Source organism: Lonchura striata, chromosome 6, assembly GCF_050655825.1.
Source record: "Lonchura striata isolate lonStrDom1 chromosome 6, ASM5065582v1, whole genome shotgun sequence".
In the NCBI taxonomy this organism is placed as follows: Eukaryota; Metazoa; Chordata; class Aves; order Passeriformes; family Estrildidae; genus Lonchura; species Lonchura striata.
Window position 1 is genome coordinate 32,332,545 of NC_140708.1, and position 18,944 is coordinate 32,351,488.

At 41.7% G+C, this 18,944-nt stretch overlaps 1 protein-coding gene across 11 annotated transcripts in view; it reads left to right on the forward strand.

The window, feature by feature from the left end:
* VTI1A (vesicle transport through interaction with t-SNAREs 1A) overlaps positions 1-11,490 on the forward strand; it is a 266,161-nt gene extending 254,671 nt beyond the window's left edge. For 10 of the 11 annotated variants that reach the window (XM_085583713.1, XM_085583712.1, XM_085583715.1 and 7 more), the window contains one exon: positions 98-11,490. In XM_085583713.1, coding sequence (XP_085439839.1) covers positions 98-191 — 94 coding nt within the window. In that variant the 3' untranslated portion in view covers positions 192-11,490. The remainder of the gene's footprint in view (positions 1-97) is intronic. The other variant, XR_014956324.1, reaches the window with a different exon arrangement.
* The last annotated feature ends 7,454 nt before the right edge of the window (positions 11,491-18,944 follow it).

Consider the following 18,944-nt stretch of genomic DNA (forward strand, 5'->3'; position numbering starts at 1 on the left):
TGTGCACCTCATTTTATAATTTTTATATATATTCTGTTGTCTTGGTTTATTTTGTTTTATTCACTACAATTTTTTTGTCTCTTCTGCTTTTTTCCAGGATCATCCAAAACCGGATTTTGATCGTTGTTCTGGCAGTCATCATCATCTTCACCACCATGATGGCTATTTATTTTTCTGTCAGGGGACGCTGATATCTTTGTTCTTCACTAAACAGCAACAAACTGCTTGTTCTGAGTAATTAAGACAAAGTGGTCACATGAATCATTCTCTTGCACTGACAGAGTCTCCCTCTCTTTTCCACTCTTCAACTCAGGTGCAAGTGGTGTAAAATATTTTGTATTATTGATGGCATAGTTGATGGCATGTGGGGCTATTTTTTTCTTACATATTTGTCCTTATCTGAGTGTTTTCAGAATCTTAATATTTGTTGGAGTGAGGGCTTGTTCTGGTATAAAAAGACTTAATGTGTGTCGAATTAACCCACAGACAATTAGCCTGTAAGTTGCCAGAGTTTCATGAAGGAAGAGGGGTCTTTGCACTTTTCTTGTGCTGTGCAGGGTGTGTGAATATCAAGCAGTATCTGACCTTCTGTGATTTAGAATATAAGTAAAGCAGAGACCAAATGATGTAGAAAGTGAACCTGTCTCCTGTGACTAATTCCCAATCATGCATTATCGTAGTAGATGTAACCTGGTTAAGAACAGTAGCTAGTTTTAAAAAGAGAGCAACCTTAGGATGGTGTTTAATATATGATGTAAATCCAAAACTCAAATTAACAATTTTTTGTTTAAAGGTAGACTTTCTTTTCTGCTTATTCAAAGCAATTCCACTTTCATCAAGATCATGAAAACACATCACTTACTTAAAATGTAGTTGTGGCTACAGCCCATCCGTTGAATCTCTTTTAAATCTTCCAGTGTTGATATATGTACTGATAAGCATTACACACTAGGCCCTAATGAAGATATTTAAAGATAATTATCTATTTGTTGCTGATTGAAAAGAGATCTTAAGTAATAGTTCAGCAACAAATGTGTGATTATAGTGCATTAAACAATCTAGATTTTTAATACAGGCCTGACTATGTTGAGACTGCATGTTGGAGTATTTTGAGTGTATTAAATTCTGATGTGATATTCCCCTTTTTAAACAGAAACTGTAAAAATGTTAATTTATATATGCTTTTAGCTGATATAATATATCATAGTTTCATCTACCTGTGTGTAAATGAGCTGTTTCTCTTTTCCTATTGGCTGTGCTTCTCTTTTAGACAGGTTGAGGTCATTTGGCTTATATTTAAGTTTACAACTCCAACAATGGTCTATTACTGCTGATGTGACAAAGTTCATATTGTTATAATAACTTTTAAATTCATTATTTGCAATCCCTTACAAATATTGAAAATTAAGATGAATATTAAGCCCTTGTACTGAAGCCATAAAATGTTTCCAAAATATGTTCAAGGAAACAAAAATCTGATGATTTTTAAATTCCCCCCACATTAGGCAGGAGATGAGCCCTGAATTTTCATGTGTGCCTTAGTACTTTTGGGGTTTTGCCATCCCTGTGGACTCTACCAATTTGCTGTGCTGTCCCTGGAGGCTAATGTTGGCCCTAAATGTCATTGTTTTCTCTATATAGAAACAAATAACTCTGTAGAAAGGATATGGTACTGATGCCACAGCTAAGACGTAGAAAGAGGGTGATAAATGTAGAATAAAAGGATCCACAGGAAAAATGCTACTCATAGAAACAAATGCAAGCATGTAAGGTAAATCTGCTTTCTGAGTGTTACATGCAGCTCACAACAAAGTTTGGAAGTGGTTTATGTGCTGGGTTTCTCTATCAGCTCATGTCACTGGTAGAATGGTGCTGGAACAAAAATTCCTGGGTAGTGCAGACCCAGGTTTCAGGAGGTGTTGCTCTGTGCAGCACAGTAATGTTCAGCTCCTCAACTTGATGGCCCTGCACTGTCACAAGGTCATGGGACCCCCCCAGCCACCTCCTGGGGCATCCTCTCCTTTCATCCTTGCCAGATGTGTGGCATTTACCACGTGGCTCCCAGATACAGAAATATTTGGGTGTTCAGCTCCCAGCCTTCAGGCACGATGTTCACTCCAACTGAGCCTTTGGGTTGTGTAAGCAGAGCTCTGGCCATTAGCTCCGAGTGATGGCACAGAGCTGAGTTCAGACAAATTAGGAGGAAGCCTGGCAGCATTAGCAGATATTTATCCTCAGCTCGGCAAATTAGGAGATGCATATTTTGTAAAGCAGAAAACTGTCAAGAAGGAAATCTTAAGCTCCGTCTGTTGCCTAGACATTCTCTGCATTGCCTCAATAATTTAACTATCATGGGAATTGATTCATGACTACTGATCTTAACAGTGACCTATGACTAGGTTTTGCCCTCTATCTAGCCACCTGCTGGAATCAGCAAAAAGCTGAAAGGAAGCTAGTTTTCCTTATCCCAGTATAAATCTAGGGCATAGTGTCACATCAGATACATCCACTCGGATAGGAATGAGGGAGAGAGAGAGACTGCCACGCAAAGCCTTCATCTTCACTTTTGATGAGCCCGCCATCGCTATGTTTCTCATGCTAACCTGTTAATAACTCTTCTGTGCCTGCTTTGCATCCTCGTGTACTCCCCACATGTAAAATAGTGCTCAGGTGGACATTACATCTTCAAAACACATTACTACACCTCTCTCAACCCTGTTCATTTGGCCTGGGAAGTGTGCAGGTGAGATTCACCAAATCCACACATTTTGGTGGGATTGAATGACTTCAACTGAGAACACAGCCCCAGCCACCCACAGGTAGGATGACACCCCTGGGTCCAGGCTTCCCCTGGACTAGTTTGGTCACATTTACAGCACTCCTGTGAATGAATCCAAGTGCTTACAAATGTAAACCTCAAAGAGCAAAGTGTTTCTAATGTTGCCAGCCTTTGTGGAGAAACGACAAATTAAAAAATGCACACGTGGTGCTGTGTGCGAAATCCATCCCTGCTAAACAGCTGGGCTCACAGAATAAATAAACTAATATTGCACTGATACAAAATCAAAAGCAATTTAATTAAAGACTCTTAAGTTTTAAAGGGTTTTAAATGCTATACGTTTTGGGGAAATATCAGAAAATGTAGCTTGACTGACGTCAGTTCCCATCTCTGGGATGGGAGGCCATTTGCTATTCTGTTTAAGGCAGGCTGGATTGTCTTATTTTGGAGCCAGCTTGGTGGGGGGTTTTCTTTGCTGCTGCTTCAGAGCTCTGAGCTTCAAAGGCTGAAATTAATGGTGAACAAAATTGTGCGGCTCTGACCATCCCATGCGGGGCAAACCCATCGAGGGTTATCATTAAGTAAAGAAATAAAGAAAAAAAAACCCTGCCAGTTCCAAGAAAACCTCATCAGATAATGACCTCTGTGATTGGGTTTTCATTACCAAACAGCATCCAGAGATTGTCTGCCCCATAGAAGAAAAAAAAAAAAAAAAAAAGAAAAAGAAAGAAAAAGCAACTGTGTCTCTCTCTCTCTTTCTCTCTCTCGCTCTCTCTCTCCTTTTTTTTTTGCACATCTTTTCTTTAAACCTGTCAGATCATTTCAGTATTTCAAATCCGAGGAAAACAGCCTGCCTGCTGCTGTATTTGAAGTTGTAATGGTGTCAAAAAGTCACGACTGACTGACAGCCGTCAGTCCCAGAGGAGCTCATTAAATCATAAAAACTTGACAAGGAAATAATTGAGCATCACTGGCAACTTGGCGCCTGTTTAGACGTTTTTATTTTCTTTCATTATTAGTCCCCACCATTACGTTCATTAACAAATTGCATTAAACAACTGTTAAGGGCTAATGATTTGTTTATCGCTCTTTTTTTATTATTATTATTATTATTTAAACATTAGCTGCGTCATGTGGTACCTCAGCAGCCTCATACTATCATCTGACTGAATATTTTTCCACTCAGAGCTCTGGGTACTGCTGGAATATGAAATAGATTATTCATTACCCTCCTCTTTGCCACTGATTTGGTTTCATGTAGCGTCTTCCACAGAGAAAGATGAAAACTTGTCAAAAATAGGTTATATCTTATTCTAAGGGCAACAATAGCAGCAGGTACAGGCACACTTTAATATTTAATTAAGGCTGATGTTAACCCCTTTAAATGACTTTAGCTGTGAGTAATATTCAAGTGCAGAAGAGAAAAATAATGGTACTTAATTTGCAAACTGTACAGCAGGCATTCATCTTTGAGTTACTAGCAAATTTATAGAATAATTTTAAATAATGAAATTTCCAATCATAAATATTTATATCCACTCTTTTTTATTTTAATATGTAGTCGTAAATGAACCACTTTTGCACACATCCTAAATAAAAAAAAAATCCATGTCCCTTTCTTTTTTTGTTTTGAACTGCACCACTCACATTTCAAAATCTGGTAGGACTTTCGTAGGGGGGAAAGAGCTACACGTGGATCCCCAGTAAAGTTGTTAGCTGTGGCAATGTCTTACACAGTTCAGTTTCTAGCAACTTGACAGCTTATGATAAACTCAAGGAGGATGTGGGTTCAGGCTTTTATTTTTTCTTTTGGAGGGGACAGCATGTGTTTTGACATTTTTTTGGTTTTTATATGAAACCATGGGAAGATTTTGTTTTGAAACAGATATTTTTAACTGCTACTTTTTATAGGAGAAAAAGTATTTATCTCTAAGTATATTTTCTCTGTGTTGTTGCAGTTGTTGGTTGTAAATAATCCTCTTACAGAAGGAGAAGCTTCAGGAGAATTTTAAGATGGTAAGAAAAGAAACAGTCAAAGGCAGGGTATGTGTTAGGCTCCCTTTGCTTTATAATAGTCAGTCTTTGATCTTTTCTTATTCAATACATCTGAATGCAGTTTGCATTCGGTGGGTCCCTGTGCAGGGATGACAGCAGAAATGGCGAGCGAGGCATGATGACGTCTCACAGGATGCTGCAGAGCAAATCCATCTGAGTCCACAATGTTCCCTCACACTTCCTTGGGATAATTTGTCACTTCTAGAGTCACGTGGGGAAAGAGGCATGTAGCAGGTGAATATTTCATCAGCTACTGCCTGGCAGTGGGTTTTTGTGCACGTTAAGCAGTGGCACACCAGCTCCTCGGCGTGCCCACAGCCTGGCCTGGGTGCACAGTCCCGGCCTGTGCGTGTAGGGAAACAGAAAGGGTTGCACATTGAGAAACACTTTAGCATCTTCCACTGCTGTCTTTTATTTGTCACACATAAATAATGAAGGCATCTATCGGGCGGGGGAGGAAGAGCTTATGTGCTGAGCACCGGTGAACTTGTGCGCTCCTCATCCCTTCATCCAAACAACTGCCTGTGGCGTGAATAACGGCGCCGCTGATGTGAAGCTCTGTATTGATCTGTTGCTCAGGAAGGTCCACTGGTAGTTCCTTGGACTTTTCCTGAAGGTATGGCTGTAACAGGTTGGTACTGTTGGGATGCGTTGCTTCTGTCTCCATCTCACACCAGACAAGTTCAACAGAGACAGACACAAAGAGGGGGAGCTCCCAGCCCTCACTCTGTCTCCCACTAACATACAAATGTGTTTGCCCCTCCCGGCTCAAAAACCTGCTTGGGAGACTGTTGTGCCCAAGTATAAGTAAAATGGTGTCTGCAGTTGGAGAGGCATCCCAAGGTGGATTTGGGATTGTTGCCTGCTTTTCCCCAGGCAACAACAATTTGGCAAAAAAAATCTAGATAACCTATAAATGTTGCTTATTCTGTGGGGTGGGCTAAGTGTGAGGAGTTGTGTCACCCACAGCTGGTATCTCTCCACCACCTAGGCACTGTGGTGTTTGAGGAACTGCTGCAGATTTATCCTGGAGTTGTGGCAGTGAAGCCTGGGTGTTCCCTTGGTGTTTTGGCTCTATCACAAGAAGAGATACCGGGTGGTGGTGGCATAACTGATGAAGGATGTGGACTCTGCAAGGCAATGTCAGGTTTTTCACGAGGCTGGTGCCTGTCCATTGATGGGATGTTCAGGAGCATGCAAAGTGAAGACATTCCCTGGATGTCTGTCCTGCCAGAAAGCAGTGTTGGAAAGTTGGAAGTTTTACACATTTTCAAGGGCCTTAAGTGGTTCTGAGCCATTAAACTCTGTACAGGAAAGGGGCTGTCCCTGCTGTCCAGAGAGGTCTGGAGCAGGCTGCCAAGCCTGCATTGCCAGTGTTATGGTGCATGTATCCTGCTGGCTGCCATGTTGTGACTGCTCTTCTGGACCAAACCCAAAGAAAACTTTCTACTGCTGCTTCTTTGTTCAGTTGCTTTCTCCATTCAGACCCATGACCTTGTCTGGTCAGCACTGTCCCCAGTGAACATGATCGCTGCTTCTGTGGATTTAATGAACTTTCCAGCTCTCTCTGTAGCCAGCTAAGTAACACTGCTTATTGCCTGAGCTGCATGTCCTGCCTGCATGTATTTGTCTGTACATACTCCTTTTGTTGATCCTGCTTGCAGGAGTTGCAGCCAGGCATGCGTTCCAAGGAAGCAAAAAATACCCTGTGAGTTTACCACACCACTAGAAAACTTGCTTTTAAATAAAAAATGCTATTTAATCTTCTCTTCCTGGAAGAAACAGGCTTATGTCTTTGCTGTGTCTCATTTGATGAATTTGTCCTCCTATCCCCTGCCAAGTTGGAGCTTTTGACCAAACTCAGCCAAATGTAATAGGAGAGCAGAGCTCTCAAAAATTTCTTTCAGTTTCAGGAAATCAGCAGCCAAGAGGAGAGATGTCCCACTGGCATCCTCACCAAGAGAGGCTGCAGCATGACATCCACCCAAATTGGACACTACCTAGGAGGAAGAAATTATAAATGCCCCTCTCCCCAGGAAAAGCTCACATCCCATTTAGATACTAGAGAATCCAACCCCGAGGAAACAAGGCCTCATTAGTGTCATTGCTGGAGGAACTACTTAATTAAAGGACAACAGAGTTGAGAGCATTGTTATTGTAGGCCTTTGTTCCTTACACCTGGTCATTTCCATTGATGTAAAATGTCATCTTTCTGATCTGGTAGCATTTTGCACCCACTTTAGACAAGTATTCCTGGCCAGCTGAGGAGGTGCAGAGCAGGGAAGAATCAGGCCTTATTACGAGGTAATTATAGCCTCACCTACCCATCAGGCGAAGGGTGTACACCTCTATTAGCCAGGGCTCCCACAAAGAGAACAAAGGCTGCCTGGAAAGTGGGAGCCACCCAGGGAGCATCCCTGTGTCCAGCTACAGCACTCTGGGGCAGCAGACCTGCTGGGGAGGTCATGACCACAGGCTCCCTCCTTTCCTGTCTCCTGCCTGCTTTCCTGGCGTTAAATCCAACTTGCCTCAGCAATACTGGGGAAGGCCATGAGATGGGGAGACTAAAACAGGGAACAGTGCCATCGCTGAGGAAATCAGCTCTCAGTTAAAATGCTAAAGGAGGTAGGGGGTGGCTTTCAAAGCTTGTCTCAGCAACTAGCCTAATTCTGTTTTCAAAAGCCACTGTTGAGTGCTTTTGAAAATTTCATCCTAGATGCTTGGCTCAAAGACTTAACCAAAGATATTTTTTTTTTCTCTGCTATATGAAAGCTAAATATAAACCAACATTATTGAACAAAAACCTAACAAAACCCCTTTTGCAGGTCTAGAAAAAACTTTACTCAGAAAATCAAATTATTTGAGACCAGCATCTGAAGTGTCCTTCAGTCGTGGATGCCTCTTGTTTTGTGTAAACAGTTTGGCATACAAAAAAAAAAATATTTTTAACAGCAAACATTTGCCTTCTATTTTTTTTTTTATTTTTCCTATTTGCCTTTTGTTCTCCTGCCCTCAGAAAATCAAGACCTGAGTGTCTCCAGATGAGCAGCTGAAGTTGCTTTAGAACACATGGATCAGGCTATTTTGCCCATTCAAGTAGGTGCATATGTGTCTCTGCTGTTTGAACAGCATCTTAATGACTTTTCCGCTGATTGCCTCTGGACTACAGGCAAGTAATAAAGCTGGCCTGTGCCTCAGTTTACCCACCACAATTTCATTAATGCTAGCCTACCTCACAAGGTGGTGTAATGTTTAATATATAATGTGCTCTGTAATCCCTGGATTAAATGTATTATGTAAGTGAAAAGCACCCATTTGATGTGTATGTAAATGCTGCAGTATTATAGGTAGGAGGGTCATTTGGGTGTAAGTGTAATACAAGCGCTGGCAAAAGGCAAAAGGGATTCCATTGTATTGACTTATTTTTAAAGAGCTTTTTATTTACTGAAATGCTCTGGACACCCAGAAAGAGAGACATTCCTCACTAAGCAGCTCTGCTGTTTCATCTGTCTTGGAGTGCTTTGATAAATGGATTGAAACTTGTCAGCTTTTCGTGTAGTTTCTGAGACTCCCTCTGGAAACTGTGTTGAAATGTTATTATTGTAACTTCTTAGAGCACTACTTAATGAATTGTAACAGATATCCCTGCGAGTCCCACGGATGCTGTGAGGACTGTGCTTCCTCTCCTTCTCGCTGCAGGAGCAAACCAGCGCCACGCAAGCAGGTGGCACAGAGTGCACAGAGTGCACAGCCCGGCCACCACAGCTGCTCTGTCACAGGGACAGCACCTCTCACCTGCACAAGGCTTCAGCCCCAGCCCTGTGTCCTGGCTGCGTGGTCAACAGGGCTGCAGAATGTAGGACATAGCCAGGTAGCACTTGAGTTAAAGACTGATCTGATCTTTTAAGAACCTTAAGGAGGACAATGAATTAGTGTGGGGTTAGATCAATGTTGGTTATTTCTTCTGTCTCTAGGATGAGATGTTTGGCTTTCTTGCAGTGCCTGAGCTGTGCTGCAGCTTGGACCGGTGACTTGGGTGCTGTTGGACAGTCTGAAGTCACACTACACACAGGTGTCACCTGCCCTCAGAGCAGCTCTTTCTTTCTCAGGTAGACAAGGCTTATGTTACCTCATGAGATGGATGGAGCAGGGTGTGGCACCTCCTCTAAAGCATAGGACTGACCCAGAAGATCTGCTTGAGGAAATCTGCAGAGAAGGTGGTCGAAAGTGCCTGACAGGGACATGTCTATAGTGTGGAACTAGAGGGTAGAAAGAAGTCAACCATCTGGGGGTCATCTTAGACCCCAGTAATGTTCTACCCTGTTGTGCCCCACAGTGGAGCAGTGGGGATGTCATGGTGACCTCTTTATTTCCTACCTCCAACCTATTCAAAGGAATCTTGTTCCTCCTCTGCTCTCTCTGGAGGGGTGGTGTGACCTCTGATACATTTGGTTTGGCAGATTGGTTGTGCTGGATAGGTTTGAAGATCCTTGTCCTGATGAAAGGGTCACTTGAGAGTTTAGAAAATTTTTTATGTTTTTCCTTTTTTTTTTTTATTTTAACCTTCTCACTGGATTTCATTGTCCGTGTTTTTTGTAAGAATACAAAACTGAGCTGTTGATACTCAGGTTGCCGTGAGGTGTGAGATGGCCAAACGTGCACACCCCACAGCATCACAGCTGTGCCCCTTGCCCTGCATGGTTTGCCCACAGTAGACAGTGCTGCCCATCTGCATCATAATTTTCTCCTGAAAAATAAGTGTATGTTTTCTCCTTGCCTCCAAATATGAACGTGGGTCATACTGAGTGAGGTCTTCAGGAAGAGAGGAGGGAAATTTTGAAGGAGGTCATGGCCTGCATGGTGTAAGATCAGAACTATGAGGTGACTGGTTATAGGTCACCTCTCCCCAGCAAGGCCTCAGAGGTGCCTCCATTGCCCTCAGCACTTTGAAGCCATCTTTGATTGTTCTCAGCCTTTTATTTCACTTTTTATTAACATTTTACATATTAAAATTTGTGTAGGCAGCCAGAAGAGAGCAGCATCTACACAATACTTGATGCAATGGAGAGGATTAGGAATCAGTGGCTCAGTTCTTTGGGACCTGGAATGGGGGGCTGTGGGGGTGGCAAAGTGTCCTTTCTTTACACTACATTTTAAAGCTACTTCCACTTTCTTTCTGTGTGTCATCACTAAAATACAATCTATGTCCAATACTGACTTGTGGTCACAGCTGATAGTTTCAAAAAATTACACATAACCAGGGTTACCTTGGAGTTTTTGCTGAGCTGTTCTGTTCACATTTGCTTTTAAAACTTCTACCTTCTTCTCACCCAGACCAAACATCTTAGTTCCCATGCCTAGATACAGTGACACCAAAGTAAGAAATTATTTTCAAAATAACAACTAGTGAATTGGGATTTTTCAGCCACCCTTGCATGAAATTCCTCCAGTATTTTTATTCACAAAAGGAATGCTCTGGGAAGAAAACCTGCTAAAGTTGCCTCTGTTTATTCCTTCCAAAGTGAAATTATCCATGTCCTCTTTTCCCCCGTGAGATCCTGAAGGAAACTGTCTGCACACACACATTGACACATCTTTGGTGCATTCCACACGAGCCAGTGAAATTACACCAGAAATATGAATTTAGCCCACACATTATGTGCACGCTGTGCTGTTCATACAGGACATATACAGACACACCCTGGCAAACCCTCCCATTTAAATTTCAGAATAAGACATTCAAGGCAGTGTGACTCCCTTCCTGAGTATGTTCTGTACACTTTTCTCAAAAAAACAAAAAAAGGGTATTCTGTGAATTGTACCACTTTGCAAAAATATTTGACGTGGGTTTAGTTGTTTTGAATATTGAGGTTTTTGAAATCTCAGTAATTGTCATGATTGCTGTGTGTAATAAAAATTAGAAGGAAGTCAGTGTTTTGATTTTGAAGCTACCTACTTCTAAGAGTACATTTTTTAAAGTACATTTCTTTTTAAGGTGCTTCTTTGTGCCCCAGCTAAACTTTCCCAAGATTACATGTTAGTTATCATAGCTGTTCTATAGTTAGATTTTAATCAGCCTCTGTACACAGTAATGTTAAACACTGAAAGAGCCACTAATTAATCGCCTTTCTGTATGTAACAGAGAGATAAATATCCATCCCAGAGGAATTGTAATTTCATGGTTTATAATGATGGTTAGATTACATTATCTGGATCACTTAGGCTGTGGGTGTCATAAAAAATGCTCAAAGTCATTTATATTCAGTTTAATTTTTTTTTTAACTTTGTAAGCCTGAGAAAATAATGCGGTGTTAGCAAGTCTGTTTCATATTTTAGTTAAATATACCTTTGTTGCACTGACTGAATGGATTCAGATGACAGTGACAAACTCAGTTCTTTTCTATTTAACATGCACCTTCTGCAATCAAATTAACAATGTACAAATCTTCATTGGGCTGCTGCAGAAGAGTCTGTTGAATTCCTCAGCGTTGTTGAGCTTTGGGGAAAGGTTTTCCTTTTGGATGTCCATTAGCAATGAGTGTTTTCTGCTAATTCTTATATGTTCTGTAAAGTCTCAGTTGTCTGTGTTGAACCAGGAATTAACTGGACTTTTGGGTTGTATGAGGCTGTGGCTCAAATAAAATAATAAAATCCAAGAGCAGTGTGAAGCTCTCATTTTCCCCTCCCCACTTCTAAGTGATTGGAGTCCATGCACAACTTGGGGTCCTGGAGATCTGCATCCACGTCACACTTAAATTTGGTAGCCACAAGAATATTTAAAGAAAAAAACCTACTCCATGTGTACATTGTAATAGCTAATAGTTGCATATTTTGAAATTCTGCTCATTCATATTTAAAAGGCTGAATCTTCTTTGAACTGCTGTGTTGGAGGGGGAAGTTAATTGTTTCTGAATGAGGATGATACTCCCTTTCCATATCAATTATGTGTGCTGCTGCGAATTATCAATAATCCTCACTCCCAAACTCCGCTGGTCGCGGCTCCGCACCAGGCGCGTGCGCTCGTACGAAGTTGCCCAGGCTCTGGGGCTCCAGCCCCTCCCTGCATCTGCTGGGAGCCAGACGTGGGAGGGAACCCCAGAGGAGCAAGGTGAGAGAAAGAAATGCTCTATTTCCAAGAGAGAGTTTGTCACCAGTTAGCTAAAATTGCTTCTGAAGTTTTGCTGGCAACTGTTTTACATGTCTGACTTGGTGACGAAGGAACTGTACTGTCTTAATAGAGAACTCCAGAACTTCAGAAGGGTTTCTCCTTGTTTGAATGCACAGCACAATGAATTTGTACCCACAGAGCATTCACCACTTACATTTCAAAACCTACAGCACACTAAACGTGAAACTTTTGTTCAAATTTCAAGGATTTTGACAGCCCAAGTGAATAGACACTGCCTATTGATTTTTCCCTTACAATGACTCTTGGATAACCTATTTTCTCATTTATTTTTAACGACAGCTCATGAGATTTTACAGCAATTCTGCCCAACCTCCTAATATCAAAATCCCTCCTTGACCCTGAAAATTGTAATTCTGCTATAGATCACAGCTGCTGAATATTACCTTTTACTAAGCTGGTTAAATAAAATATGTCCAAATCACTAGATCCCACAGGCCATGACTGCAATTCTAATTATACAGGGTCTGTATTTCTGCTCTACAGTACAGAAAAGCACAGCTTTCTCTGGGTCCACACCAAAGTGTGGGAATCCAGAATATTGGTTCTAGTTTTGAATTTAAAAAAAAAAAAAAAAAAAGGAAAAGTTACACTGCTCTTCAATGATTTTCCTGTAAAACTTTTACAAGGGAACCAAACCCTTTTGATGTGTTCCATACAATAAAATGCTGTGTAAGTCTGGAGGACAGAAGCATGTGGCGAGAATTTTCTTGTGTCTGGGGGATGGGTGTATTTGATGTGTACCCATTTCAAAATCAAAAAAAAAAAAAAAAGTCTCACACTACTCTTAGGCTGCATATTCTGCACAATGGCTCAGAAAACCAGTGTAAGGAAACTAATTCTGGCCATTAAACATATCCTTTCCCCTCCCACTGCTTATTCAAAGAGTGATCACATGCTCCCTGCTGCAAGTTACACCTTTATAGAATTCAGATATGGAAGAAAACTATTAGATTAGCCCTTCCACCTACTGATGTGGGATTGTTCCCTGGAGAATCTTATTCATTAGTGCATCACTGCCTAACCTTGTGGGCACACTGTGCCAGGAACATCTTGGTTTTGTTCTGCTTTTTCCTCTTGTCCTTTCCTCCTGGTGCTGAGGACTGAGGGGGTGGTTTGGTGAGGAGTGTGGTGGAGAAGATGGGATTCTTGTTTCATAGTCAGGATGGTGGGTTGGATGCTTGAGTATGTACATACTTCTGTGGATAAGTTTGTATACTTTTTAAATTAGTATCTAAGTGCAGAGGACCAGATGGGGAGTGATCTTATTCAACATGATTCACTGTAAGATCTTCTGGAGCCCAGTGGTCTACAGCAAATTACCTTCATGGCTTGCCCTGATTCTGCAGTGTCCTCAGATGTAGCTTCCATTTTACTTTCTGCTTTCACTCTTCCACAAGCAGAGAGAGCCAAACTTTTAATTGCTTTTCTGCCAGGGAAGGCAGCTTGGCATTTTACTGCTTTTCTAGGAGAGAAGGTTTTTATTTCAGTTGTTCTTTGGTCTGATCCCATAAAACTCAGTTTTCAGAGCAGCTGTGGGTGCTTGGTATGTCTCATGGTAGTGTCTAGTATCAGGCACTATCAGCTGGGTTTCCTACTGCAAACATTTCCTCTCAGGGCTTCACTTGTACCTTTTGTCCTGGTAACTTTTCTTAGCAATTCCCCTATCCAGAAATTGAGGGCCTCAGCATCAGCCCCTTCTCTGGGGTCAGCCACTCGTGCTTTAATAGCCCAATCCAAACCCACCATTGAAGCATCTTCAGTCTGTCACTTCAGGTGAGTTTATTTGTTCCTGCTGCGTGGCAGCTGCCACCTCTCCCACTTTCTGGGCTCCTGTGGGTATTAACTCTACACCAACTGCAGCTGTGCCTTTCCTCCTTGGGCCATCCACACCCAGGCCTCTGCAAAGTTTCCAAAGGTGAAACCCGGATCCAAAGAGGTCTGCACAGAGTCAGACATCTGCTGACCCCAACAGGGACCGTCAGGAGACCAGCAGAACACAGACCAGGGACAGGGAGCCATCACCACACAGGATTTGCTGCATCCTTTGGGGATGCACTCCTGCTTTGTCTGGGGACCTGGTCCTTGGACCTTCCCTTCAGTGGATGAATTCTGGAAAAAGTGTGGGAAAAGGAGGGAGCAAAGGTGACCGCTGCCATTCTGCAGCTTCAAAGTTCTGGTTTCCACCCTCAGACTATAATAAATGGCTGCTGCTACTTGACATGGAGCTAAAGACTGTAGGGTGAATTTTCAGAGCAGCACACAGGAAATTATATGCACAATTACTGTTGTTAACAGAGCCTGGGCATGTAACTCCCTGCACAGCAGGCTGGAAATCTTCCCCATGCATGTTTAATGGGGTTTGGGTTGCTACATTCCTGGGGCTGTGTCCCTTTTCTAATGCCTACTGTCCTGAATGAAACAAAGGAAGTACTGAATGTAAAAGAGATTTTATTTTGCTGTTAAAAATAATATTATCTTGATTTACAGTTTTTTTTCTAATGCCAAAGCATTTCTTGCCTCAGTCAGTGATCCCTTAACCTTTCTGTTCTGTAAGAAAAAAAAAATCACATATTTATTTATTTATATCTTTTTCTTCTTCTAAATGTGTTCCACATAATGTGCTCCTCAGTGTTCATACAAATGAGTTCATGTTCATGCAGGCAGCACAGTTATTCTAGTGATGGATGTTGTTGAAATAAGTATAGGTCAAAACACAGAAAATATCTGTCTAAATCTTAATTTGTAAATGCTCCTGAGTAAATAAAATATTAGCACATCTTCATAGAAAAATGAATTTTATGTGCCATTTCACTAATCAGGCATGTATTTCAAGTGCCTCCCTGCTCAGGAGGTTATTAATGTGGTATTTAAACTTCAGTAGATTGTAAACTAGGAGGAGTCTATAAATCTGGGATGGTCTTTTTCTTCCATGCTGTTTATTTAACGTTATGTACCATGATTGTTTTCTTCTTTCCCATGAAGAAAGTTGTCATCTTCTGCACCTAGATCAGTCCAAATGGACTTTAATTAACTTCAATAAAAATTAAATTACTCCTCTAAACTAAGAGTTTGCAGCTACAAGGAGATTATATTTGCAGCTGTGTCCTTTCATTGACTGAAATATTCTTCTGCCACCCTGGGCTCAACTCTCCAGCTTTCTGCAGGGTCTGAAAGGTGCTGTAAAGAGAGACTAGAAACACCAAAGTAAAAACACACATGAAAAAAAAAATATATGCAAAAATGCATCAAATACATAGTCAAGTTTCTGAAAGGTTTCAATCATTCTAAAATTGCACATGATTGCTTTTAGCCTCCCCAAAATGCTTTCATCTAAGAGCAGAAAAAAGTGTAGTTTTAAAGGCATTGTTGGGGCATGTCTAATAGATTTGTCTAACTCTCTCTGTCTTGATATAGGCAACACAGTTGATTGTATTCTCCTTAGCACAGATCTTGAAACTGTAAATACATTTTTGAAGTAAATAGTCATGATAATTGCTTAATGAAGTATCACACACCAGCAGTTTTGAATACAAAAAAAAAGTTCAAAACTACTGTGTGGTGTCTCTTTTTACTGGAAATAAGCTTTTACTTTTAAACTTCTGTTATATTTGGAGAGAAGCAATCCCACCGAAAATGATACCACTACTAATAAGGAACATATTATCTTTCATGTGGGTATTTTTTTTCATGTTTAAGGTTTCTTTGTTATTATCTCAGTAGCAAGACTCTCCACAGTCTTAGGCAGAAAATCAAAATATGCCTTAAAGCAATAATCTTTTAATAAGTATCAAATGTCTTTCAATGACATAAAAGAATTCTCTAGCATGCTTATACACACATACCCACACACACACACCACACACACACTTGCATCACTATTCATCTTACTTTACACCTTTTCAACAGTATTTTTGGGAATATTTCTTTTAACAAAAACTAAACCCTTCTAACAAATCTTAGATAATTAAATTTCTAAATGCTGCTGAATATTTTGTTGAAATTGTTTTCTCCAATTGTTGGTCCTCCTTGTCCTGAGGGCTTTGGGAGATGGGACCATCTCCTTTGGCCTCAGGTATTTCCACTGGCCCAAACAGGGGTGTTACTCCAAACTTCTTTAAGACATCAACCTGAGGAATTAGGTCTTTTTGCACTGATTTTTCAGGAGTCCAGGATTCACACAGCCAAAATCAGGGGAGATGCTGGGAGCCTGCATAACTCTGCTAATGGACACAGAGGGACAGTGGGCCTCATCACCCAGGCCCAGACTTGTCCCACACAACTTTAGTCCTTATCCTGGGAAATGCAGCTGGAAGGTTAGTGAGCTGAGGTGTCTTCTGAAGGCAGCAAGGATACATGGCCAAGATTCCCAAAATTAGGCTGGGGACATGCCCTGCCAGCGTCCTACCAAGGAGGAAAGGGTTAATCTGCAGGGGGAAGTGGAGGAGGTCTGGATGCCACTGATGAGAAGCACAATCAGGGAAAAGAATGTTGCATACTCATACCTCTCATCCAGCCTTAGAGTTTGACTTATATGTTGAGAGGAGAACAATATTTATAATTTATATTTATATTTGTATTGATATTTATCTGTCTCCGAGATTGAATTGCAATGCAGACTCCTTGGTCCCACTGCTTCCCTGTGGCTGCAGTGTGCGGAGGGCAGTGCTCACTGGGTTCTGCTGCAGGGCTCCTGCTTTGTGTTCAGTCTCTCCTCCTTGAGGTAAGAACCTGTTGTATTTTCAGCTAACTTTCTCCCCAAGTGTGAAGGAGAGGAGATGTTGCGCTGCAGAGTGCAGGGGTTCTGTATTCTCCAGTCACTTGAATGGGCCCTTGACTGAACAAGGAAAAGGTTGGGGGTTTTGTAAAATGGTGGCTCTTGCACCTCGGCTTCAGTGACAGCGATCTGCAAGATGCCTGCATGCCACAGGTTAAGTTGTCAAAGTTGTTCTCTTCCCTAATGCTTCTTATGACAAATACTCCTAATTGCTTCTTCCTTTCATACTTTTCCGTGCCTCCTGGCTAAGACATCCGTCTGTAGCCTTTACGGTTTGTCTTTCAAAGCTTGGCCTCAGTTGTGTCTATCTGTGTTCTCTGTTTCTTTCTAGCTCGAGCATCCCCTCCCCGTCTCCCCATCCCTCAGTGCCTGCAGAGCAACGCGTGGGCACCTGCCAGCTGCTGCGGAGACCGAGCTCTTCCCACCTTTCCCGGCAGCTGAGCGCCGTGTCGTCCTGCGCTGGCTACACCCCGTGCATAAAGATGCACAATTCCCGCTCTCTGCACAACCCACGGCTCGCCTGCCACACTGAAATGACATCAAATGCAGTGACAGCAAAAAACAAAAAACAAACTTCGGTTTGTCTCTTTTTACGGAGGTGAGTTCAAATATTGTAGCTCCTGAGCCAGACCTCCCTAATGTGTATGGTGGTGCTAATTTGAGTTGCGAACTCATGATTACTTATTTAAGAAATCTCAATCAGTGTTGCAAGAAGGATACTTTGAAAGCCTTTTAAGTATCTTTCTCATTAATTTACTTAATCCTCTGATCTTGCCTTCTTTTAAGTTGTTTATTTTTAAAAGAAAGACAAAAGTGAGCTGGAAAGCTTTGTTACTAAAAGAGAAGTTTTTAAATCTGCATGGGATACAAAGTAATTAAGAGACTATAAATATAGGTGCAAATAGTACACAAAAACTTTGGATTTGGTGTGCTAGGAGAGCTTCCTCCACTAGCTTTAAAGGGAAGCAGTGGTCAGGGTAGCAGAGTACAGGTAGAAGATCCCTGTCTCAGCCAAAGTAAAACTTTGCTTTCTAATGCTTATTGTTTTTCTTTTTATAAATGCTACAAGACATGACAATAAAAAGATTTTTGTACATATAAGGTGAAACCTAATTCCATATCTGATTGGAAGTTCAAAATTTTCACAGTATGTTTCATACTGAGCAGTTTTATCGCGATTTTCAAAAGTACCCTGTCAGCTCAGATTCCTGCACTTCAGGGTGCTCTGCTTGGGATGTGTAAAAAGATTTATCAGAAAGTAAGTTGCTCAGCCATCTCTGCAAAGCAGGTCCCTCCACTGTGCTCAACACCTAAAAATAAACCACCAGAGGCACCCAAATCCATTCTTTTCTTGTAAAGATTTTACTCAGCTAACTGGGACAGGGCAGGCCTGAATTTTGGATGAAAGAAAACTGAGATGAGCAGGAAGCTGTTCCCCAAGGACTATATCCTCAGTGATACTATGAGCCAGCAACCCCCGTAGCTTTCAGCATCTCTCATGATCAGACTGGATGTCTTTTGCCTGAGGCTGAAAATCTCTTCCTCTCTAAAACCAAAGAGATGTTGGCTGTGAGTTATGATTAGTAATAGAGTCCATTTGTGGCAAGGTGGGGGGAAGGGGAGATTATGGACCCAGAATCATAAGACTTTATGTGCTTGGCTTTTATCCAAACAACCACAGACAACTGCCCCGCTCTGGGTAGTTCACTGTTTGAGGACAAAAACAAGGATAAAGCACAAGCAAAATGAACAAACAAATTACATGTAAGTAGTTTGCACTCTTTATAAGTGGTATAATTGAAATACAGCATGTTGAAGGATAAACTCGGGGAGTTACACTGACTAAAAGGCCTCCTGGAAGAAAGATCAAAATTGCTGGGTTGTCAGGAAAACAACCCCGAGCAGGCACGTTGGCAAACAAAATGGGAAGATATCCAAGTGCCTGGTCAGAGCATCAGCACCCAGCTACTTTCATCCACTGAGGAAGAGGATGGGAGCAGGGTGCTGCTGACAAGGGCGCCAGATACTCCTCTGAGATCAACTCTCACCCGCATGTCTGGGTGAGCTGCTGAATGAAAATGTTCCAAATTTGGAGGCCCCAAGAGGGGGTAGGTTGTGCTTGGCCAGGCTCTAATTGCATCCTTGCA